The sequence below is a fragment of the Dermacentor variabilis genome, chromosome 9 (genome assembly GCF_050947875.1).
Source record: "Dermacentor variabilis isolate Ectoservices chromosome 9, ASM5094787v1, whole genome shotgun sequence".
In the NCBI taxonomy this organism is placed as follows: domain Eukaryota; kingdom Metazoa; phylum Arthropoda; class Arachnida; order Ixodida; family Ixodidae; genus Dermacentor; species Dermacentor variabilis.
This window is the reverse complement of record NC_134576.1, coordinates 115,396,460-115,421,787: the sequence shown is the minus strand read 5'-3', so window position 1 is coordinate 115,421,787 and position 25,328 is coordinate 115,396,460. Positions and strand designations below refer to the sequence as shown.

At 45.5% G+C, this 25,328-nt stretch overlaps 1 protein-coding gene across 3 annotated transcripts in view; it reads right to left on the bottom strand.

Moving 5' to 3' along the window:
• The window catches only part of LOC142557326 (uncharacterized), a 37,395-nt gene that overhangs the window by 7,423 nt on the left and 4,644 nt on the right, over positions 1-25,328 (bottom strand). For 2 of the 3 annotated variants that reach the window (XM_075669076.1, XM_075669078.1), the window contains exons 3-12: positions 24,473-24,525; positions 24,304-24,396; positions 22,927-23,022; positions 20,509-20,577; positions 17,783-17,923; positions 8,790-14,009; positions 7,760-7,939; positions 5,628-5,699; positions 2,441-2,540; positions 360-515 (exon numbers count right to left, since the gene is read on the bottom strand). In XM_075669076.1, the coding sequence (XP_075525191.1) occupies positions 360-515; positions 2,441-2,540; positions 5,628-5,699; positions 7,760-7,939; positions 8,790-14,009; positions 17,783-17,923; positions 20,509-20,577; positions 22,927-23,022; positions 24,304-24,396; positions 24,473-24,525 (6,180 nt within the window). The remainder of the gene's footprint in view (positions 1-359; positions 516-2,440; positions 2,541-5,627; positions 5,700-7,759; positions 7,940-8,789; positions 14,010-17,782; positions 17,924-20,508; positions 20,578-22,926; positions 23,023-24,303; positions 24,397-24,472; positions 24,526-25,328) is intronic. The other variant, XM_075669077.1, reaches the window with a different exon arrangement.

Here is a 25,328-nt window from a genome sequence, read left to right as displayed (position 1 = left end):
TGTTTTGATGCACAAATCGAAAAGGCAATTATATACCCGTACTTTCGCCTGCATTTCTGCTAGCAACAAATCCTTCTTAAGCCTCTGCTGCCAATCATAACAATACACAAAACACAAGAAGGTGTATTTAAGTGTCGACTACATTCCAAGGGTGAGAGGACAATATAGATATTGAATATCCACTGTATCAGAGATTACTTTGTTCACTGCCCAATTCTAAAACATAGGAAAAACTGCTTTTTCAGATTGATTTCCCACAAAATTAGCACAATACAAATGTCTGGCAAAAGTGAAAGAAAAATGCACTTTGGGCCTTTAAGAGTGTATAACAAAAAAAAATTAATTAAACAAACAAACACCTTTCATGTCACTGGGAGATGGCAGGACATGGGCTGTGGCGTGGACGCTCCATCCCTGAAGTACGCCACCGGCCGACGCCTTTGCCAACGTGTCTCTTAGGCTGAAGTGCAGGGTCTTCTCAGCCTTCTTGTCAAGCAACATGTGGGGCATGTGGTCTGCCATTAGACAGGGGATGAAAACCAGGATGGTTGGACAATGTTAAACACTCAACAGAGAGCACCTGCTTTCAAGGTTGCTTGCAACCATGATTAGCAGCGCTGCCTACCTCCAGCCCAAAACAACTGCCAAGTTAAAAAAAAAAAAATTTGGAGTTTTTCTGGGCAACCTTGGGGAACCTCAAGGCCATGCAAACAGAGCCACTTTTTGCCTGACCAATTCCTACGACTTACTTGCTTACAGGGGGGCACTGAACCATCCCTCGGGCTTGGCGAAAAAACCCAGTCCGCGGGCAGCATACGCTGCAGTGAACATCTCAGCCAAGTTTTGCTGTCGTATGCGGTGTGTGGAGCCCGCAAGCGAATCGCGAAGTCACCTTTCTCTCAAACTCTCTCTTTTCAACAGTAGGCCCTGTCCTCACTCTCTTCTGGACACTTTATTTCGTCATCGGACACACTATTTCGCCATTTCCTTAGACGGCTACTATTTGCCGATAGCTGACATCAAGCTGCAGTCGGCTACATAGCGTAGATACCGCGGCCGCCGCGAGTCCACTGGCTAAGCGCACTGCGGCTCACCGACGACAACCGCATTTCGCATCGTAAGCGCCAAAGGCGGAAGTCGTGGCATCTACGTCAACATTCAAAATGAAATTTGAACTGCACGCCACAGTGACATTTAGAAGGTGGAGTGTTGTGGGCACGCCCCACTGCACCACAGGCTTCGCAGTGCAAGGCACTGAAGAAGGAACGGGAGCACAGCGGAGGCCGTGTTTGATTGCCAATCACTCTGCCTCTGCTGAACGCACTGAAGTACTTTTTGCAGCAAAGTATTTCTGAAATAGCCTATTTTCACTTGAAATGCATTTCTCCACTTCGATAGAAAGTGGTTCAGGGTCCCTTTAAGGAAGGGGAAGAGAGAGATAGAGAGACAGAGGGGGCTCACTGCATGTTAATTCCGTCACTTATCCTTGTTGGTTAACATCTCAAACAGTACTACAAGAATTGTGCTATCTCCCACAGGCAATTTTTTGCAAAAATTTGGTGCAGCTAAAAAAGATTCCTGATACTATATATGGTAAGTACGCCATTACAGGGTTAATTTGAACTGCTTCTTCTGGCTTGGCCCAGGTACAAACTGAAAGCAACAGCTGTGCACTCAGATGATTGATTGAAAACACAGTTATGTTACAATTAAATCCTTGTTATCACAAAGTTGCACCTAACACTAAAAAAAGCTTTATTATATCCAATGTTTGTTGCAAGCCCATATGGGTTGGATGCCAATGTCGATGAAACATTTGAGATTTACTTTACTTTATGTCCTATGATTTGTTGTCTTCTATGTGTTCATTATAATCGGAAGTCCAGCTCTAGTAGGATTCAAAGTAGAAAACTAAAGTACAAGTGACATCGCTGCTCCTAAACAAAGTAGAAATCAAACGCACAGCCAATCCATTATTGTTTCGATCGGTCCTATCGACATGAACGAGCCTTGTGCCGACAAAGACCCCACGCCATTGAAAGGCCGTATACCGTAGAAAGGGACTCCAGATTAATTGTTACCACCTGGGGTTCTTTAGCATGCACCTATATCTAAACATGCGAGCACTTTTGCGTTTTGTCCCCATCGAAGTGCAGCCACTGTAGCTGGGATAAAATTCGAGACCTCCATCACGGCAGTGAACGCCATCTTTGTTTTCCAACCTCCATAATTGCTAAAAGAGATCATTTGCATGTGTGAAGCATGTGGTAGAGCGTCTGCAACTTTGAAAATATATGTCAATACATTTGTTTTAAAAGACAACCGTATTGTACAGTTTAGTTGGAATTTTAGAGAACCCGAGTAGTTAAGGCTAACGTGCACAACAATGTGCAGTCTTGTCATTCGTTCAAAATCTAGCAAGAGAAAGCTTCAAACTGACCCACAAAGGCTCCGGCCTCCTGGCACTTCTTTATCCAGGCTACGTCGACGATTGGCGTGCCCTTTCCGATGCAGCACAGTGCCTTGACCGTTCTTCGAAACTGCCGGTGGTACACAGCGAAAAAGAGGAAAGGTCAGGTAACAATAAACTAGACAAAGCAGGGATGAGATAGGGATGTGACTGCCACAAGCATAGGTAAATTTACAAAACAAAGCAGGGATAGGTAGAATACTAGATTAAGATAAGGTAACACATAAGTAGCACACAGAGGTTACGTGAGGTTATTTGTTTCCACACCAATTCAAAAGAGATGCCATTAGTGGTCATCACCTGAAGGGTAATTCACCAGCCCGCAGGCGACGGTAAGTTGCCGCACAGTACAAAGTTGTTTTGCAAGAAAAGAGTGAAACTTGACAACATACTGTCACTTGTGAGGAGCTCTTTAACACATTCACTGCAATGTGGGCAATGGGCGCATCAAAGCAGTTATACCCCATGTGCGGCTGTAGAAGGGCTTTTCTGTAGCGGGCAAGTGCCATCTTTTCTAGAAATAAATGAAGAGCAAAAATTTTTGTTGCTTCTGATTCGACGTATTGCGGCACCATTTGTCTGGTGCTCAAGAAAGTTTCAAAGGAGTGCGACTCACCAGGGACTTAGCAGTGGATCACTATGCACATGCGAGACATGAAATGTAGCTCAACAGCGAGTCGCGACACACAGCACTTTGGACCTCAAGAGGAGATGCTGCAGCCAACTTGTTAACCCTGGACTAATGTGCCAGCAGGCAGATTCCCACAAAGCACTGCCATTAGCTGACAGCCGACATCAAGCAAGAAGGGTGTTTGGATCAGTGCGCTTCTTCCTTTCTTCCAATTACTGTGTATATCTATTGCCGCAGTTTACCGAACAAGGCTGAAGTAAGGAAAGTCCTGCGTTCCGAATTTCAACAAGTACTACACATTTCCAGAAGAAGCCGACTGTCGTCTGCTCATACTCGGCCGCGCCCACCTCGGTGGGAACGAATCTTTGGCAACACTGCTTAGTGGTGTCGTAGCCATCAGGTCTCTCCAATTTCGGTTAGTTTTGAGCACTCGAATACCCTCGAACCACGTGGAACTTAAGGTCAGAACACATGTACGACTGCCAGCTCCTGGCAGCTTGTGGCTAGATGCCTTGCCAGACATCGTTTCTTACTGAGCTATTGACAGCGCTCTGAAATGTGCAATTTGAATGTGGTACTATCCGTCCGTCAAGCTGGTGCAGGACAATGCTGGTCTGCACACAAGCACGAGTGTGCACTCCAGCCCTGTCATGCACATACTGCAAACGCACTGCAGTTGCATCTAGCTGTATCTGCCACTCGGTGTAGATACTGCGGCTGCCGTGGGGTGTCACGACAAGTCAGCTCGCTGAGCTCACTGCGGTTTCGCTGAGGACAACTGCACGCTTCGAGTGGTCTCTGGGCAATGTGGCACCAGGCATGCGGCAAGCCTGTCCGAGCACCAAGATCCAACTGGAACGGGTTGTTCGCTTTCAGAGTTGCACTGCTTCGAGGTGTGCTGTCATCACGGTCTATCTAAGCTTGTTACGAGCGAACGTAAGGACGTTTCGTTCAACCAATGAAAATTGTGATTGCCACAGAGATAAGTGCAAAAGGAAATGTGCTATTCGCCACTCGGTGCGAGAGAACACAGCTGTGCTTAGTTGAGTGGTACACCGTAGCAGAGCAAAGGAACGAGATACCGCGAACTCAACCGTAAGTTGAGGTACAGCCTCCAAGTGCGGTGCGTTGTGGGCGCTAAAATCGGAAGTAATGGCATCTACACGAACATCCAAAATCAAATTTGAGCTGTGCACCACAGCGACGTCCAGTGGGCGGAGCATTGTGGGCATGCCTCACTCCACCGTAGCCTTCACAGTGCAAGGCGTTCAAGAACGAGCAGGAGCACCGCGAACGGGATCAAAGGCAATCGTTGAATGTCAATAATTGCGCTTCTGCTGGAGGCATCGGAGTATTTTGTTGTAAAGTATTTCTGAAATATTGCAGTTTAACTCAAATGCATTTCTCGACTTCAATAAAAAGTGGCTCGAGGCCCCTTTAAGGTACTCAAAATTTGTGTCCAATGGACCCCAAAATCTTATTTTCAAATAAGACAAGGCTTCACTCAAATGCATTCAATGTTAGCCTAATGACATTACGTTACTATTTTTGCGTTTCGCACACATTTAAAAACAGAAGTCCAGAGCAAAAGCTTTCTCCTCCAGCCCTTTCCCTGAAACGGGCTAATAATGAGCCATCCCTATATAAAAGATCTATTGTTAAACCCCAATTTAACAAAGATGATAGGACCCGCAAACTGTTTTGTGAAAACGAGAACTCTTAAATCAAGAACACTTAAAAACACTCATGTGAGTGCCATATTTATTAAGCAACAATAAGAAGGTATACAATCTAGTGCCTCCCTTACAGACTTATCGTGACCACTTATCTTAGACAGGGAGCCCATTGTGGATGCCTTGTGTTCCTTCATGGAAGTGGCAAACCTCAACAGCTCAATGGCATCCGTCACCTGAACTGAAACCCGGCATTTTCATATTTTACCTACATTTCTCCCCCAGCCGTTGGTTAATCAGGCGAGATGTCCAGTTCACTTCATTGCTCAAGAGGTTTTCAATGCGTTAAGTTCCATGACTGAGCGTCGGGGAACCAAAGGCATATCATTAAAGAAAATTCAGTAAAATTAGGTTAAACTGACATTTGACTACCTCTCTACCTGTAACAGACAGTGTCATGAAATGGCTCGCACCAAGATACGAAAACATGGAGAAATGAAGGGGGGTGATGAAGACAGGTTGGCATCCATCTTAAACACAAACTACTAACAGCCCAGGTTTCCAGTCTTGAAGCACTAGACATTCTCCCTTGTAATAAATACATCCTCAGAACGATATCAGGCTAGCCAGAAAGAAAAAGAAAAATCCATTATGCAACTTTGTCATGTGTTCTTTCCCCTACCAATTTGTATGCACTGTGACACCATGAAGCAAATGAGCAGTTGAGAGGGCAGAGAGAGAGAGAGAGAGAGAGAGAGAGAGAGAGAGAGAGAGAGAGAGAGAGAGAGAGAGATAGCAAAGAGAGGAAAGAGGGCAAGAGGAAAAACAAGTTGCCTGCCAAATGGCTCCTCACCTTGTCGGTGACCAGGTGCGTGCACACAGAAGCGTTGGTCGCGATGGCCCCACCTAGGTCTCTTACCACCTGCTTGGGAACCAGAAAGCGGTGATAACTGTCAACTTCTAGCGCGAGTTACAGCTGCAGCACAATAACAGTTAAAACTAGGAACCAGTGCCCAGGTACTGTTGGCTACATATTGGCTGTGAGGCGGCCAATAGGCGCTCAGTGGGAAATGGTGCCACGAACAAAGCACACTACGCTGGTGGGTTGCACAGCAGAATTTTACAAAACGAGCACACTATCAACCAACACCTGCACTCAATTTCATTCAATTTTTTTTTCTTAATATTCGACAGCCTCAAACTATTGCCGCTCATAAATATCTGCTCAAAGTACAGTTGAGCCTTGATGCAACAAAGTAGGTACACCTAAAATGTCTCCTGCTGATATCAGCATGAAACAAATATATGCTTGCAACAAACACTGAATATATAGTGAAGGTTGTTTTGTGGCAGATGCGACTTCCTTATAACAAGGTTTGGCTGTAGTCACTGACTCCCTCATTTAAACAGAACTAGTTAACTGAATTTCACTAGCCAGCATGCATTCTCATCCCATGAAGTTTCATGGCATAGAACGACTGAAAGTTGAGAACGCTCGCAGGGATTCATGTCACTGAAAGGCAGGCAGGCAGGCAGGCGAAAGTAGGAACAAAAAAGTCGGCGCTTCTGTTGTCCTCTTTGTTTTTACGTGTGTGTGATAGCATGCCAATGCTTTCAGTAACATTTTCAGTCACAGCCTGGTGCGAGAGCATCAGCAGCCTTTCTTCTTGTGTAAAGTTATCCTGAGGATGAGACACAATGACAGAAAAAAAAAAAAAAAAAAGCAGATTCAACACACATTTTGGGATCTATGTGAAATGGTTCACGAAATGCTATTTTTTTCCCATTTCGTTCCTGCATCTCTGGCGTAAGGGAAATTGCTATGCACACATGTGCTCTCGCATACTCATAATATGTAATACTCTTATATTGGCTTGTATTTCTTCATTTATTCTCAATTTATTCAAGATAGACCAGCAGCTTCTTGGCTGATTCCCTGTTGTGGGTATATGACCATAGTATAAAAATCCTAATCATCAACATGTGGCGATCATCGCGAAGAGCTGGTTGGCATGGGCACAATATGTACTGCCTGCTTCATGGGCATGTGCTGTGGCATGGAAATCATCATAACACATGCCATTCATCTGAAAGAGCTAGTTGACGTCGGCATGATAAAAGTGTACGTGTGATTGTGGCCTAACGTCTAGAGCACCAGGCTGCTGTGCTGAGAGACTGAATTTCTAATCCCACCGCTGGACAAGTCTTTACCCCCCCCCCCCCCCCCTTAAGAGTGACGATGAATCTACTTATTGAAAACCTGACCAGTGACTTACTGACCAACCCAGGCTACACCATGGGATGGTAGGCAAAGAAAGCCTCGCTTTAAAAATGTATTCTGCAATTATTGGAGGCCACCGTTGAAGTAGCAGGGGCAGGTGACTAGACCTAGCGACACCATTAGTGTTGACACAAGAGCGCCGCTCGTGTGATGACCAACCAACCATACGGTGTGCACGTGCATGAAATGGTGTTGATAAAACTTCAGACAAGACAAAATGGCTACAGGTATACAGAAACTTGGAGCGATCAGCAAGAGGGAAGGAGGAAAGCCTCAGCATGGAGCCAAAGTTACTCCTTGAAAGTTGTCAAGGGCCCTGACGAAACAGGTCCCCTTGTTTAATTACTGCAGCATACAGGCTAAATTTACAAACAGGAAATGAAGGAAGCGACCCTACGCACGACCAGCCATGCTTAGTTTCACTTCCCACGTCCTGTTTGTGAACTTAGGCTGTAGGCCACTGTAATCACAAACCAACCATCTCAGACGAAAAAAAATGGTTGACCCCTTGTCGAAACTTTGGCTCCAGGCCTGATGCCTGCCTCATTCCCCTACTAATGATCACATTGAGAAAGCTTGTTGCATACCACGCCCTATGTGTCACACATCATGTAATATGTAATACTATGCAACAAAGGGTAACCAAAGATCCACACCGTAGAGACTGTCAAGCCCCATGGTATGCAAAAGAGAGGAATCAGTACCTCCTCAGCGCTTGTGCTGTCAATTCCGGTGAAGAGCACCTTTGGCTTCCCCTTCGCGACTTTTTTGGGGGCCAGAGAAGAGTCCGCCTGTTCGTCCCGCCGAGACTTCGCCTTTCGTGGCACTTCAGGTTTGACTACAGGCACATCTGCTTTTCTCTTGCCCCGCCTCACTGGTGCTTCCTGCAAGCACACAACAAACTTATTGAGAGAACACGGAAAGGTAGGGCAGCGACAGGTAGCGCTTATGTCAGCCAATCAGCAATGAGAGACAGCTTCGTGTTCCCAGAGAACGAAGGAGGGCAAGCCCATTGTACCTACTAATCTTTCCATGAAGCTTCTATTCATTTGGCTTCAAGAGCAAGGTGATCAGAGGCAGACAATAAAGGAACTCTCTGGTTCTATTCTCTGGTTGCCTGATGTGACCGATGGCTGTCAATGCAGTGCATGGTTTGGCAAGGTGGAAGGTTCCAAAGCACAGTGGATGTGTGTTTCCGATTCCTGAAGTCGCCTCCAGCACCTTTAGCACACAAAAGATTTTTTGAGGGAGCTCCCACTGAGAGTGTGATCTGGATACCACTAATTAGGGTAGCTATGATGCCGCTAGATGAAGTGCCTCAATTTTTAATGGCAGTAGCCAACATGTATTGTTTCAGGGAGAGAATATGCTACTTCACCAAGGAGACAGTATGTCACCCAAGTGCTCTGTGTTATCACGCATGGTAAAAAAATTACACCACTGCATACGTAGCAAACACACGAGACGGCAGTCAAATGATGGCTCCTATCCTTTTCCAGATAGCAGCCAGAGAAAGATCCAATTACCTTAGAGGTGAGACACCTACCGTACTTCCTTCTACTAGACAATGAAAGCAAAAAGAAAAATGTAATAAAAATGAGCTAACTGATGTAAGTTCAGCAAGGCAAGCACGAAGAAGCATGAAGAGTAGTACGAGAGGTATTAATGTGGTTTGGGATATACACTATTTGAAAGATATTAAAAGGAAAGCAGGAAGAAGAGAAAGGAACACACCTCTACCATTTCCTGCTTGACAGCGACTTCCTTCACCGGTGCCTTTCGCCGAGACTTAGGCCCAAGCATCACTGTTACTTCGTCCAAAGTCTCTTCCTCGTTGCCAGAGGCGTCATCATCCGACTCGTGCCTTGCTACACCAAAGCTCATTGAGGCGACATGCCTCTTCCTGTCAACCCTTCGCAGGGAGCACTGTGGAGAAGTCTCTTCCGTAGCCTCGAGCACAGGCGCCACGGAAGTTAGTGTTGGGTCTTCCTTTTTGCCAGTCCGCCGCGCATCCCTCTTTCTCGTCACCGGTGCGGGAGCTGGCTTTTTGGACAGTTGACGTCGAGTCGTAGACCGTGCGCTCACAGGCTCAGCCTCTGAGATATCTTCGCACTTGAGCTCGGTGACCTTGCGCTTGGGCTTTGAATGGACTTCAGCAGAGTCACTGTTGCCCAGGTGCTCGGCTTCCTCTAGCTGGATTTGTGCAGTCTTTGTGCTGCTGCACCGGGATGTTCCTGGACTCGGTGGCTCCATTTTGACGGAAACTTCCATGGAACTAGCTGCTGCAGTGCGCCTGGGCAGAGAAAGGTTTGTCGTCCTTGATGGCTTTGAACTTCTCGAGTTTGGTTGTTTGGGCACCTCGGAAGTCTCTTTCACATTGCTGTCTTCAGGGGCATTCTTGTTGTTACGCTGATTTCGAGTTTGCTTCGGCCCTTTTCTCCCGCGCCGGGTTTGCGAGCTCAAAGGTTCTGCCTCTGTGCCCGTGTTCTCCGAGGGGTCTCCTGTAGCTTCTGGAGTTGGCATGACTTGCTCGTTTTGGGACGGTTCGGCAGCATTTCTACCACACCGAGTTCTCCCAGTTTGCAGTTCATGATCTGCAGGTTCAGGATTGCTTTCTCTTCCGATGGCAACACTTTTGCTCGCTGTCTCCTGAGACAACTTTGTACCCTTCCTTCCACTCCTCAACAGTTTTTTACCATGCACTTCCCCCTCAGTTAGACTGTCATCAGTCTCCTCGTAGGGCAAGTTTTCCTGTGTTTCAGGTTGCTTCGTGTTTCGCCTTCCCAGCTGGGAACTTCGAGAGGTCTGCGATTGAGGCTCCGTGGAAAGTGACTGCGTTGAGTCGTTCAACCTGCTTTGAACAGGCGGCTCAATTTTTTCTTGCGAGTGTTTCACCCCTCTTCTTCCCCGCCGAGGCGTTTGTGAGCTCTGGGATGACTCTACACTAGTCAAAGAGACATCCGCCGCTGCCCCATTGTCTGCCTCCTTGTCTTGACCTGAACGGATCTTCGTGCTAGCTTTTCCACGCTGAGAAGTTCTTACGTTGTGTAGCTCTTCTCCAGAGTTTCCAGCTACTAGGCCATCTGAAGCAGCCTTGTCTGCCTCTTTCACATCTTGCTGCAATGACTGCTTTGCATTTTTTGTACCACGACGGGTTGCCTTTGACAAAGAAGGAACAGCTTTTCCTTCAGAGGCTGTTAATTCTTCTGGTGTTTTTGATGGTGTTCCATTAATGCTTTCGGTGTCTCGTGCTGAAAGGCGGTCTGGGTCAGATTCGTCTTTCGAAGCAGCCTCATCTGCCTGTTCAGCATCCAGCAGCAGCAACTGCCTTCTGCCTCTAGCACCACACCGGGGAGCTTTTGAGAAGTGGGGACGATCGGCTTTTCCTCGAGAAGGTGTTAAACTCTCCGACATTTCCAGTGGTGTTCCCTCAATGCTTTCAGTCTCCTGGGCAGAAAGGCGGTCAGCATCAGCCTCCCCTTCCGATTGTTCTGTGTCCTCCACGATTTTGGTATCCACAACCCTAGGCGCTGTCTTCCTGCCAACAGTGCTGCGGAGCGGACGTCCGCGCCTGGCTATGTTCGAGTGCTGTGGTGAGGTTGACTGTGGTGCCTCTGGCTGCTTAACGTCGCCTGGAGAGTCTTCCGCCAATAGCGCAACCCCTGCAGGCGGCATTTCTTGTGCACCTCTTCGAGTGGCCTTGCGGCGCATTGAAGGCAACTCCTCTGCCACTTCTGGTCCTTTTCGCTTTCTCGTGGCCACTTCTTCCTTCGGGTCTTTTGACAGGGGAGCTTTTGACAAGCGGGGACGTGGAGCGGCTTTTCCTCGAGAAGGTGTTAAACTCTCAGACGTTTCTGATGTTGTTCCGTCAATGCTTTCAGTCTCCTGCGCTGAAAGGCTGCCTGCATCATGCTCCCCTTCTGACTGTTCTGTGTCTTCCGCGATATTGGTAACCACAAGCCTAGGCGCAGTCTTCCTACTAACAGCATTGCGGGGAGGACGTCCGCGCCTGGCTATGTTCGACTGCTGTGGCGAGGCCGACTGTAGTACCTCTGGCTGCTCAATGTCGCTTGGAGATTCTTCCGCAAGCAGTTCAGCTCCTGCAAGTGGCCCTTTTCGTGCACCTCTTCGAGTGGCCTTGCCACGTGCTGAAGGCAACTCCTCCACCGCTTCTGATCCTTTTCGCTTTCTCGTTGCCACTCCTTCCTTCGGGTTTTTTGACCGCAAAGCTCGAGATTGCTCTTTGGCGGCTACGGGTTCTGGCTCTGATGTGGCAGGGGCTTCGGCTTTGCTTTCATCTGACAGGTCAACCATTGTCTCTTCTTGTGCTTCTGCAGCCTCACTTTTCTCATCTTGGCCCTCTGTCTTTTCAATGAACGGCTGGCATTCTGCCATCACTTCTGAAAAGGTGGGGAATGGTTCAGAGAAACAGGTGTCAATGGTTGCGTTTGTGAAATTGTTGTCGCCATCGCCCAAAGATGGTGTTAGCGAGGCCGTGCTCACGACGTCCTCTGCATTATCATCTTCCCGGTCGACCAAAGGCCCTCTCTTTGGTGGGCACTCTTCTTTGTCAGCATGAGTGCCCTCACGGCCGTCTGCCTCACCCTCAGAGCCATTCTCACTAGGCTTCATTGAAGGCTCTTCATTCTCGTCTTTATCTTCATTTGAGCTGGACACAACTTTTGGTTGGCTGGCACTGGCCAGACTGTCCTCCGGAGGTAGAGGAGGAACTTCTGCGGTAGCTTTGCCCTTCAGCCCACGCCTTGTTCTGGATCTGCCTGCTTTCCCTTGTGGTTCTTCTATGGCTGCGTCATCCTTGGGAGCGTCTCGTTTGTCGTTAACTTCCTGTGAAAGTGCACTCTCCTCGAAATCTCCCGATGCAGAAGTCCTTTTCTCCAAGGACAAAAGGGACTTCATCCTTGAGCCAGCATTTTGACGCCCACTGCTCCTTCGTGCCGGCGCAGCAGTGTTCTCTATGGGGGCTTCTTTTTCATCTTGCGGAGTTGCCACTTTCCTCTTTGTTCGAGTCGTTCTTGATGACGGTTCCTTCCTTCCCTTTCTTCTGGAAACTCTACTGCTTTCTTCCTCGCTTTCGGACGAAATGCTGGCTGGTCTGTCTTTTTCAAGTGTCTCCTCCTTGCGGCTGCAAGCTTGTTCAGACGTCCCAGTGCCAGCGTCTGCTGGCATTTCACTGCTTGTGCAGGCTTCGAGAGCCTTTTTTCCCTCCTTTACAGCAGGATCTTGAGCTGTACCATCTTCTTTATCGGTAGCAGTTGTGTCAAGGTCTGTACTCTCGCTCATATGAAGTAGAGGCATGTCACAGTCATCAGTAGTCGCGCTTTTCTTATCAGTACCCGCGCTTTCTTGCAGCTCCATAGGTACCTTTGGTGGGCTGCAAGTAGTTATGATGCTTGAATGCTTGGTGGTGTGTTCAGCCCCATCTACTGAGAGCTCAGCCAGAGAGGTATCTGTTGTCTTTGCACTCAAATCTCTGCTGTCATCTGCTTCTTCTATGTAAGTTAGTTTTTTGGATGCCTTAGATTGCGAGGAAGCTTGCTGCTGTTGCTGCATACATTCTGCGTCTGCAGTGCTTTCTTGACTGGGAAGTTCTAGAACAGTGTCACAAGTGGGTTTCTTGAGACTCATGCCCCTCTTTGGTCGCTTGCCCGACACCTTACCGATGGTTCCGATGATGGGCGAGCCATTGGCGGCACCAGGTGTCACACAGTCTTCGTAAACAGACGCACTGGTCATATCGAAAATTGAAGGCGAGTGCCGGGCTGTGACCATGCTTGTTTCACCATCGTCATATTCGGGATCGCTCTCTGGAACAAAGCCAGGGGACGGTGGTGGAGTCTCATCTATGGTAGTTTTTGGTGACAGCGGCGGTGTCTTGTCGTCGTCCTCTTCTGCCACTGCTCCTCTCTCTCTGCGGAACTTCAACAGGGCGTGAACTTTTAGGGGCGGAGAATCATCCTTCTGGGTCGGTGCGCAGAACTCCTCCTCCTCCTCGTCATCATCACCGCCGTCGTCACGGCACGGCTGGGATGCTTCGCATAGGACGAAGCTGAGTTCAGCTGCACCCAACAGGAGGCGCCGGTGTCTCTCCTCCGATTGTGTGGGAGCACACGCGGAGCCATCCTCCGTGTTGTCTTCCTCTGCTTTGTCATTGAATGACTGTGTGACTTCGTTGAGTCTGTCGTGCTCATCCTGGTACACGTCTTCTGCATACGGCTGCGTCACTGCATTCAGCCTTTCCTCTTCTTCCTTGCTGACCTCTGCTGCATATGGCTGTGTTACTGCGTTCAGCCTTTCCTGTTCTTCTTGGTCGACGTCTGCTGCATACGGCTGTGTCACTGCATTCAACCTCTCCTCTTCTTCCTGGTCGGCGTCTGCTGTGTACGCCTGTGTTACTGCGTTCAACCTCTCGTCCTCGTCCTGCTCTGTGTATGCTTGCGTGGGCGCGTTCAGGCGCTCGGCCTCCGCAGATGGATCATCTTCGTATGCTTGCGTTGGAGCATTGAGCCGATCTGTTTCATCCACCTCCGCATTGTTTATTTCACCGCAGTTTGAAGAAGGCACTTCGGGACACTCAGTGCTGCCTGCATAAGGTTGTGTTTCTGCATTCAAACGACTCTCTTTGTCTGCCATGGCAGGCTCCAAAGTGTCTCCAGCATTTCCGCCACAGGCAGCGTCGGAGTATGGCTGTGTCGGGGCACAGAGAAACGCACCCGTATGTTTCGCTGCAGGGGCGTTACCACCTTCGGGAACTGGTGCAGCTGGAGCACCCGCTCCAGCGCCCTCTTGGTTCGTCTGAGCGTCACGGTCAGCGCCCGCACAAGGCTCGGTCCCTTGCGAGCTGTCGGTCTGAGTGTAGTCGAGGTTGGGCATCTCGGGCATAGTGAAGCTTCCGCTGGACTGGTATTCGCTGCTGCATGCCTTGGCATTTTGAGACTGTGAAAAGTGAAAAAAAAAAAAAGAAACAAAGAAATGCAATTGATGCTTTCGTGCATATGCCCCACTTTCTTATTTCAGTGCACTGCTAAATCGTGCAGTGCAGAGAAATGCAATGGATTGGTGTAATGCTTAAGCAAGACAAACACTGTCTACGCAAGCTCTGTAGAAATCAGAAACTGTATAATACCTTATAGTGGCAGCATACATTTATAAGATTTGTGCATTGTGGATACCCTAATGGGCCCTTGTCATAATCGGAAAACTAGCTTTCCCACAAAGTAGATTATCAAGCTAATGTGGTCATTTTCTGCAATCAATGCATACGACCCCAATTTGTCTGATGACATGGAATGTATAGATGTGGCTCTCATGATAAAACCATGCGCAACTGACCAAATGCAATAAGAACTTTGTCTTCATTTATGACAAGACTGGTGCCACCATTGGTTGGGCAAACGTGCAATGCAGAAAACGCACTTGCAAATTATGATAAGGGCCTGCTGATCAAGTTAGCACTATCGGGGTATCTTTTCATTCGCATAGTTAGTTACAGGGTTATAAACTTCATGCTTTTTTCATCTTTCTTTAACATTTTCCAAGGAGTTGATAAAATTTTAAAGAATCTTGCCAGTTAGAATAAACAAACGTCCCAAACATTTCAATTGGTTCAACGGGTGCCAAACAAAAGATTTATACATTGTCATGTAATTTAGGCCAGAGATGCCAGGTAAGGATTGCCCTTAAAGGGACACTAAATGGAAATATTAGGTCAACTATGTTTGTACATTACACTTGAAACATACTAAAATGGCTACAGCTGTCATAATTGGGCATAGGTGAAGGAAGCAAGTGCAGAGCTTCGAACGAACCAGCAAAAGTGTCCTGCTTATTTTAACAACCTGTAGGGAGCTTGCCGTGCTGATATCTGGCAAGTGAACAATGCTAAATTACAAAAATATGCTTTCCACTGCCACTGTTGTACAAACATTCGTATGGTACGATTGCATTGGATCAACATGCTGGCTTGTTGGTTTCAGGCCAGCGAAGCTGCTGGCCAAAATGTGCATGCACATTTAGAATGTGCCATGTAAAGTTACTCTTGCCAAGTATCTGACATTTTGGTACAAGATTACAGATGTTGAGCTGTGAATGAACAGGTATTAACTTTCCTGTAACTGATGTTGCATGCATCTGATATAGCCTTTTCGGTTTCACTGTAGCAGTAGAATGCTCAATAATATAAAGCATGGCCAAGAAAATTTTAATTTACTTTATTATATCCGATGATTCGCTATATCTATTTTCATCACTATGAAATTCAGCAGTAAAAATTAGGAGGAAGCTTTAGCTCAGGCCCAACACTGACGCAGCCTATTCAAATACATGTAAAACGCAAAAACGTTTTCCTGAGATAACCCCTGGGCCGATTTTAATGAAATTTGTTGCATTTGAGAAAGTCAAATTCTAGTGTCTATTGGAAGCGGAATTTCGATTCATGTCCTGAATCTTGTTAAACAAATTTTCAAAAATTTGAAAGCATGAAAAAAATAGAAGCACATACTGTAGTTTACAGATTCATAGCTCTGCATCAAGAACAGATATCGCGGTTCTGTAAATGGCATCCATAACATCATCGAAAGCGAACAAATTCGATATATCATTCTACATTTTACGTGAATTTGTTACGTTGTTTACAAGGGTTCTGCAAAAGCTGCATTTCCATATTACTAAATTCTTTGAGGTTCCTGCGTAACATATCAATTTTGTCCGCTTTATATGTACTATCAGATACAATTCACAGAACTGTATTACCATTGTTTGTTGCTGATTTACAATTCTGAACTGGATAGTTTCATTTTTTGAAAATGTTCGATTTTTGCCAATTTTTAATTAAAAAATTTACGACCTAAATAAAAGATTTGAAGCCAACAGTCACTAGACTTTAGGTTTTTCTTTTAAATGCAACAAACCTTGTCAAATTTGGTGCAGTGTTGCTGAGAAAAATGAATTCTCCTTTTACATGTATTTAGATACGAGCACCCGAGCCGAAGCTTCCGTTTAACTTGTTCTTTCGAATGAACGAACGCAACACTGAAAGAATACTTCAATCTAAACTTTGTTTCCGTTAAAGGGACACTAAAGAGAGAAATAGTTTGAGCTGTATTAGTAAATTACCTTTCCACAATACTAAGAAAGAGTCATTTTTTATGTGATAAGCACGTTTCGTAAGCAAGGAAAAATGAAAAAAAAAAAATGGCTGGTGACGCTGCCTTGTATTTTCAGCACCAGCTTGCCATGACGTTACGGACTGCGGCGTAGCCAACTCAGGCCTAGTTAAGTTTCTTTAAAAAAAAAAAAAAAAAGCAGTGAGAAACTACAGTATAAACTAACCACTTTTTCAAGAACGTTTAGTGAGCCCTAACTGTTCAAATAGGTACAAAGATATACAATTAAACCTTGATATAATGTAATCGGTAAAATCGGCAATTCGTTTCGCTACATTGAAATGCTGCCATTTACGCAAATAAGTACAGTCACCTGTCTGTTTCTTTTTATACGGAAGGGGCCATAAGATCTTCTGAATAAATCGGGCAGTCAAAAAAAGCAAACTCGAATGACGAAAAAAATTCCATTTCGTTGAATTTGAGAGTTGGCGATGAAAGATACGGCTCTATGCCGTGTAGACCATATCTTCACATTGGTGGTACGAATTAAGCGAAGCCATCCATGTGAGGTGCGAACGCTTTGCCTGCCTCTCACTTCAACGAGTCCAAAATTCGAGATGAAGCAACCTCCAGAACTAAACGCACCACAAGACAGAGTACATCATGCCACACAGTCTCGGCACGGCCTCTGTTTGCACACACAGCAGATTACCTCTATAAGGGCACACAGCCTACATATGCGCTCGGCTGCATGGAGAGCCATGCGCAGCTGCAGCTGCACTTGAAAAGGAGACACGCATCAACCTGCTCCCCCACTCCCTCTCATGTGTCTGCTTGATCGCGCTATCGCAATTTGACATCCCCCTTTCCCCTTGCTTGCACAGGAAGACAGTGCTCATCAAGCCACCACTTTTTGGCTCGCCCTCGCACACTTTCACTTGCACCAAAACATACAGCGCGTGTAACTTCATAGGATTTTATTGCATTAACTTTATACACAACAGGACGCCGCTCTGCTTCTGGGGTCAGGCCATGCAATTTGAGAGGTGCGTTCCAGAGCAGCTGCTTGTTTTTGAACCATTCGACCATCTGGGTCAGCGGAAATTTGCATTTATCGTCTGGGTATTCCTTCGTGGCGACAGTGAAATTCTGTTAATATCGAAATCATGTATAAACACACTTCGTTATATTGGGGTTCTAAATACATGGCGTTCTATGGCCAGTAAGTTAGGAAAGGTGAAATACTGTTACACAAAGAATTTCGTTATACTGAAGTTCATTATGTCCAGGTTCAGCAGTACTTTAAAACCAGCGTCACTTCACTAACGTACCAGCACTGATGTTCTGGTGCGTAGTTTTAAGAAATTGAACTTTGACCTCCATCTTGTCTACTAAATATTCAACTTAATTAACGAAAATGAACAAAAATGTGGTTCTGGACGAAAGCTTTATTGGTCTAATGTAATTGTGTGCTTCTCTTTATTGCCTCTTGAAGGCTTGTGTTGGCGCAAGCCGGAACCACGCATGTCAATTAGTGCCATGCCATTTCTGACGGGGCAGGGAGGGAAGCTGAACAAATACACTCAAGCGGATTTGTTTACATACCTTGGCTGCAGTCCTGTCGTTGGAAATTTCCAATTTGGAATTTGCTGCAGTGCCCGTCACTTCATCAAGTCCGGCTACTGGAGCAGAAGGCTCCGGCTCATCAGCATTGTCACCCACCTCGGCGTCAACACCCTTTTGATCCTAGACAAAGGAGTTAGAGGTGGATAACAAGGTATATCTCGTACCCAACAGTAAAGACATCTGACACCCCACTATCAAATGAAGCGTCTTACAAGTAGCATTAACTTATTGAGCATCAAAGTCTTGCAATGATTTCTTGTAAGTCTAGTATCTGCTTTGTCACAGTTATGGACTTGCAAACTTCGTGCTGCTCTTTTTTTTAAACCCCAGATATTCAGCTATCAAAAAGTCCGAGAACATCCAAGCACTCCTTACGAGTTGTGAAAAAGCATTAATGTCCCATTGAACGCCGCGTGGCGGTCCTTCGAGCTATGAACTCCTCGTGGGCGAGCGAGTGCGTTGAGACGCTTGGCGCATTTTGATTTGGCCTCACTAAGGGGCAATTGGAATGCAGGTGAGAGCTTGCGCGGAGATGGAACGTGCCGATGACACAGGCTTCTGAGAGCGAGGGTGACCCAGTGTCACAGCGATGCCCTCTACCCTCATGCAACACCTGGCGTGCTGGTGTTCTGTTTTGCCCGCTCAGCTCCATAGAGGTGCGTTCATGCCATGGTGTCGCAGCCAATGGGAACTCCGTCAATGTGTGCTCATGACGCGGTGTCGCAGCCAGTGGGAAATTAGGCTGTCACAGATGCCGGACGCGGGCTTTTTCGCTAAATGAGCCACTTGACGCTTTCGAATGAAAAGTCTGGACTTGAATAAAAATTCTGCTTTCAATGGGCAATAGAAGTTTTGAGAAAACTTGGCTCGAGAGCTCTTACTTAAATACATGGGAAAGAAGAAATCGTTCTTCTTGACAACTGCAGCACCAAAGCGGATTAGGTTTGGTGCGTTTAAAATAAGAAGTTACAATGCTGGGTAGGAAACGGGATTTTGAATTAGGCTGCCCATTCCCCCCCCCCCCCCCAATATCGTTAAAAATTGCAACACTATAAAACTAGTGCATAAACTACAAGCTCCAATTCAGCAAAAGAAACGATATCACAATTCTGTAAACTATACCTAGTCATAAACATAAAGTAGAGAAAATTCATATAGTAATGAAGCCAGTCTGAAGTATACAACTAATTAATAAAGCTTTTGCAAAACCATCGTAAACACTAACAATTTCCAGCAAGCTGTAAATACAGAATATCAAGTTTGTCCACTTGAGATATTCTAGCAGATGCAGCTTTAAGAACTGCGATATCTGTTATTGGCAGTTATGGATTTGTTAACTTCATGCTTGAATGTTTGTTATCAATTTGAGAATAAAAAATAAAAACATACAAGCCCTAAATCAAAATTCTACTTTCTACAGTCACTAGAATTTGACTTTCCCTCTTAAACAGAACAAATTCGTCTCTATCAGTACAGCAATTGGCTCGCGAACGTATTTCTGCATTTTACATGCCTTGGAATTTGGAAACTGCAGTTGGCACCATGATAAATCTCCCTTTCAAATAGTCATGCAGTGCGCTCTTCCTAATTTCCCTAATTTGCATCCAACATTAGGGAGAGGTGAGAGAAAGGATAAAGGCAGAGAGGCCAACAAGGACAAAGAATCCTGTTTGCTACCCTACACTGGGGCAGGTAGGTAGAAAGATGAACAGAAAATTGATTTTGTAGAGACTTTTGAAGAGCGAGTCAAGAGAGCAGTCAATGATCAAACACTGCGGCTGAACGGAATAACAAATATTATGACTATGGCAGGTGAGTGATGAAGTTTCAACAATAGATAGTGACACACTATCGCAGCAGCTATTCACAGCACAAAATCGCAGCATGGGATCATAGTTAACACCAGTCAATGCTAAAGTTGTCTGTGCAAGTATCTCGCCCTTTAGAATCGCAACGCTGGTTTTATTGGCCTCTACTGTCTAGGTCAGCATTACAAATTATTTCCAAGAATTGCCTGTCGTCAATGCGAGCTAGCACAGTTTTGACTTGTAAACATACATTACTCTGTACATTACTTTATAAGGGCAGTAAAAAAAATGAGTGTCTCCTTATTTCCATGGTGAGAATGGCTAACAATGCTGCGTGTGACAATGCAAAAAGCAAAAGACTTCATAAAGGCTACTTCTGGACATAGCCGGCAAAGCAAGGCTGCCTTGCATGGCGGACTCCTGATGAGATGTGAAAAAAGATGGTTAACAAAAATTAATTTAAATTATAGGGTTTTACATGACAAAACCATGATAACCATGATCTGATAAAGGGGCATGCCGTAGTGGGAGGACTCCAGAATAATTTGGATTGCCTGGGGTTCTTCAACGTGGACCCACATCTAAGTGCACGAGTGTTTTCGCATTTTGCCCCCATTGAAATGTGGCTGCCGAGGCCGGGATGGTGTGAAAAATGACGGAAAAGTGTGGAAAAAAGATGGTGTGAAGAGTCAGGGCAATAATTTAGTGCAGTATACGCTGTTGGGCTGCTTCATCAGGGTTTTAATCAGATAGAGGCATAGTTGCTCTGACAATGCTGTCTTTGTTTATTGTGCACTCGTCTCCCCCTTTCATAAATATATAAACAAACAAGGCGTGCATTTCATCCTGTTGTGAGGCACACTTCAACATTTTAGAGCACTGAAAATGAAAGTTTACCGTGGCAACTTCAATGGCTGTAAGAAGGGACTCCGAGCATGTGTCGGAGCTGGTGTCACTCTTGGCGCCCTATAAACAAGAAAACACACAATCATATGCACAGGAAAAAATAGAGCGAGATAGAAACAGGTTGGTTTTGTGAAGCAAATGTCCTAAGTAGGTGCATCAACGACCAAACAAGCTCGAATATGATGCTAAAGTCACCCGTATTGCAAGTTTTCTAGAGTATGTCTGCGTAATTGCTTTCAGTGACACACACTTCCAGCCTGAGGTAAGGAGTGTCGGTGCAGTCACCACAATGCTCTGCTGCTGAGGTAGGAAAAGCTGAAGGGGAAAAGGCAGACGATGGAAAGGTTCACCGATAGATTAATCAACAGAGTTCAATGTCCCAAAGCAACAGAGCGGCTGCGAGAAACGTAGCAGATGGATCTGCATTGATTCTGACGGCCTGGGTTCCTTAAAGCCCAAGCCCAAGCACTACAAACGTATGCTCTTGCATTCCACTCCCATCAAACAGTGGCCGCGGCATCTGGGATTTAAACTGGTGACCATGTGCGCAGCAGCAGAAGGTGGGTGATGCGAAGGAGTTTGGAGCCTCTCCACAGTGGTCAAACAAGGGTTGTCTCGGGCAGGACCTTAACATGGAGAGCTTCCTGCTAGAATTACCAGAGAGAACTCTGGCGCTGCTATGGCTCAGCTAGCATGGGAATGGTGGCTAGCACATATCTTCTTGCCTGTGGCTTCGTTTACAGTGCTTTATCTGCACGGAGGAACGAAAGATTAGGAGAGGCTGTGGTCAGCCCGGCTGTGTTAGAGAAGGCGTGGTGGAAGTCATGTGCTGTTTTTTTTTTTTTCACAAAAGAAGCACTGGGATTGGTGGTCCAAACACCCTCGTTTCCACAGCAATTGCGCTTGTGAAGCTCTTGCTGCTCTCAGCCTCCAAAAAAATTGAGACAAGTTTTTGGCCCGAGCCTAGCACATTCCGTTGGTGAGGCAAACTGCGTTTGGAGTGTGGTGCGTGAACTGCAAGTGGCAGCCGGAGACACAGGCTCTCATGCAATCATCATGCGGGTCTTCGCCATCCTCTTCAATGTGCCACGAGAAATAAGACAGGGGCGTGCTTGTTTCAATAAAACTGTTACAGAAGTTTTGCAAGTTTTGCTCAGACGTCCGCCAGCAATGCATGCTCCCGGCAGATCTTCACACTGCAAATTCAGAGCTTGCGCCCATCTGCTCCGGCGAGCTGATCGGAGACACAAAGGGAGATGGAATACCAAGATGGCTGCACATTCGGCTTCGAAAACGCAAAGGCAAGGCCCCTCCTATTTTGTTTCTTTCCTCTGTGTATCTGCATTTAACAACCTCAATTTTGAAGCAATCCTATATTTCTAAACTTAGAAAGCAACGGGATTCTGTACACAAGCAGGAGTACTGCATATTATTGCTTTTATAATGCAATAGTTTGAAGATGCATTACTTCTAAAGTCGCAAGAGCGTTTCAAGTGGGTAGAACAAAGCTTATGCAAATCCATGCACTAATCATCATTCCCATGCTGACTGGACTGCCATGGTTGTAGTTCCCATAGACGCTAGCATTACAGTTCCTTCTAGTAATTTTATTTTTGTAGGAAATTATGCCTAATGCATCCTTGATCATTACTTCCAAGTCTCCAATTTCCTGTGAACATTGCCTTTCTTTTGATTTTGTGTCCCTGTAGGATTGTTTGTTCTCGTCATTGTCCCATCTACTTTGCTTGTTTTCCTACTTCATTACAATTGACCAACTCGTCCAAGTTAAATCTTCAGTACAGAGTAGTCTGCCATTGAGCTGCTATCCGCACCCACACATTAGATTCAGCTGAAAGAATATGCCCTGACACGGCAGTGTTCTTCAGTTTCGAATCTCTAAAACTGGACAAATTTTATTCCATGTAACAGTTTTCTTTCAGAGTAATTTGCATATGTTTTGCTCTGGCAAGCAGGCTTTATTTTATTAACAACAAATTTACCAATCTCATACATAAATATATACTTAATCACGAAAGTTGAAGGAACTAGGGTACAGCTGTCTCAACCGCACAGCATTGCAGAGACTCATGTCATGAAGCTTTTTCTTACAGTTGTACCTCCCACAACCTAACCACTTATCCGAGTTGTGCGCAAAAGCACCTTTTATTTCCCGTTACTTCCCTGCCCTTGTTCACAGAGACAATAACACAGAGGTGACAAAGGGTCTGCGCAGCTCAACCGTTTCTTGGGCTCTCGTAACTGCGATGGCAATTCTTTCAATAGATAGTTCTCACTTGCACTCTGTATATACTCGGCAATGGTCAAGAGTACAGTTGAATTCATGTTCAATGCGGTAAGTGGCATCTCACACCTTCCCACTACAAATAACCCGACAGATGAAAGGCTCACATTGTTTTGGTCACATAATACGCGGGCCCTGAGACCCGCTATGCAGAACTCCTCATTGTAATCCAGGTTGTATTGACAGTTCGGCTTCAGTGTTCGCTGCAAAAGGAGACAAAAGCAGACCTGTAAAATGAAGCTCTATTCCTAGTGGCGGGCTCGAAGTAGAAACTTTGAACTCGAGAAGACTCTTTTTGTGCTGTAAAAATTTCTTCACAAACATGAACAGGATGCCACTTAGTGACACTGAAGGACTAGAGGGGCTGCCAAATGTTAGAGTTAAGAATCTTGTACTGGGTGAACTTGGGCTCAGAAAGACGAGTAACATTCAAAGCACAAATATTTCGGCGACCATGGTTGTCGGTTGCTAAACCAAGCTTACGGTTTAAATTTGTTATTTATAGGGTTGAATATTGATGTAGTAATGAGCACAGATATTAGAACGAATTATCATACATGAAAAAAAAAATTCAGTCGTGGGGTTTTACATGCCAGAACCGCGGTATGATTATGAGGCACGCCGTAGTGGGGGACTCTGGATTCATTTTGACCACCTGAGGTTCTTTAACCTGCTCTTAATGCACGGTGCAAGGGCGTTTTTGCATTGTGGCCACCACGGCAGAGAGTTGATCCCACACCCTCAGGCTTAGCAGACAGACAGATAGACAAAGAACTTTAATTTCAGGCTTAGCAACACAACACCAAAGCCACTACGCCACCAGAACGGGTTCATCGTACGTGAAGCAAACTTAAAGTACTTCCTGCAAGCATGAGTGCATAATGAGTAATATATCTGCTTATAGCAAATGTCAGACACGAAGGTATTTTCATGCCAGATGCAACCATGTTATAGCAATGTTTGGCTGGACATGTCTGGCCATACATTCCAGAGTAATTGGTGATGCTTACATACATTCAAGAATGTACAACACTGTTCGAGACATGCGCTCAGTCTGATCAGACATGCCACCTCTGCCATAGATTAGGCGGTAACATCTAAGAAATTTAGCATACCACAGGCAGGCCTTGCACGAAGCAATATCTTGGTTAGTGTCAGTCCAGTAAAGAAGAAGCAGCAGCAAATAGTATAATAATGACATGTGGTAATACGCTCTACTTAAACAGAACTGGAAGGGACAGAAAAAGTAGTTCCATTTATCAGAAGTTTCAGTTACGCGAAGGATGCAAAAATTCCAAAAAGTCATTTTATTTCAAAAGCGTCGAGTGTTTTAATTTCTCTGCGGTGAAAAAAAACATGTTATTGCACTCTGGTTTAAGCTGCAAGATATGGCGCTAAACTTTCAATATTCAGTAAATTATTTGGGGCTTGAAGGGGATATGCAAGACAAGCACTTAAGAAAAAGATGTTTTTGCCGAGCTTACTTTTCCAATTTTGACCTTATTCTGACTCCCAAGGTCCATGATAGTACAACTGTTGCCGCCTACGTCAATGATGGCATGCTGCTTGGAGACAGCCTGCACCAGGACAGCAAAAATGCAAGTGGTCACACATTAATTCTTTTAGCACTAATGGGACAAGACAATGACTCACGTAATTCTCAATGATAACATCACAGGTACGAGAACGGCCGACCATGTTTTTACCTGGAAGGACAGAAAACGACAACTTAAAAAAAAGTAATAAAACAAACAATGTACAATCCAACAGACATGCAATTTGCTCAGTAGTGTTAAGCCATGTCTGAGATATTCCAAGAGTTTGTGCAGGACTATTCTTCTGCGGAACTTTTTCAATAAGCCATAAAGTTGTAGATCACATTTGTCCACTTCAGATGCTTTACCAGATGTTTATAGAAGTGAGATATCTGGCTTTGGTACAGGGTTACAGATATCTAACCTCTGTGCTTCAATATCTTTAAAACTTACCAAAGTTTGTAAAACATTTCAGGGTCTCAATCGCAATTCTGCTTCCTACAGTAAGTAGAACTTAGCTTTTTACATTGAAGCAACAAATTTCATTCGAATCAGCTTCCCAATTGCCTAACCAGACCATTCTAAAGTTTCATGTGTATAGGAAGAGAGAAGTTAAAGTTGACTCCAAAGTAAAACTTCCTAATAAAGTGGCCCTCACTAGGTTTGAGCATTGCAAACAGGCAATTCTTTGCAAAGACCATGTGGTGGCAATCACGTTGGCAAAGTATCAAATGGCTGCACAGTGCAAAAAGAGCTGAAATATCAAATGGACCAGCCTGCGCGCCGTTCCTTTCATGGGAACCCCGACTCCAGCCAGAGGGCCAAGGTCACATGTATAATGCCTCCACGGAAGCAATGTCAGCAATCATGACACACGACCCCGATAAATCGTCCAGTGCAAAAAGCGCAATGATGCCACTGGGAGTTCACTGCGGAGCGAAAATGAGAAACTAAAAAGGGCCGAGGCTTATGGC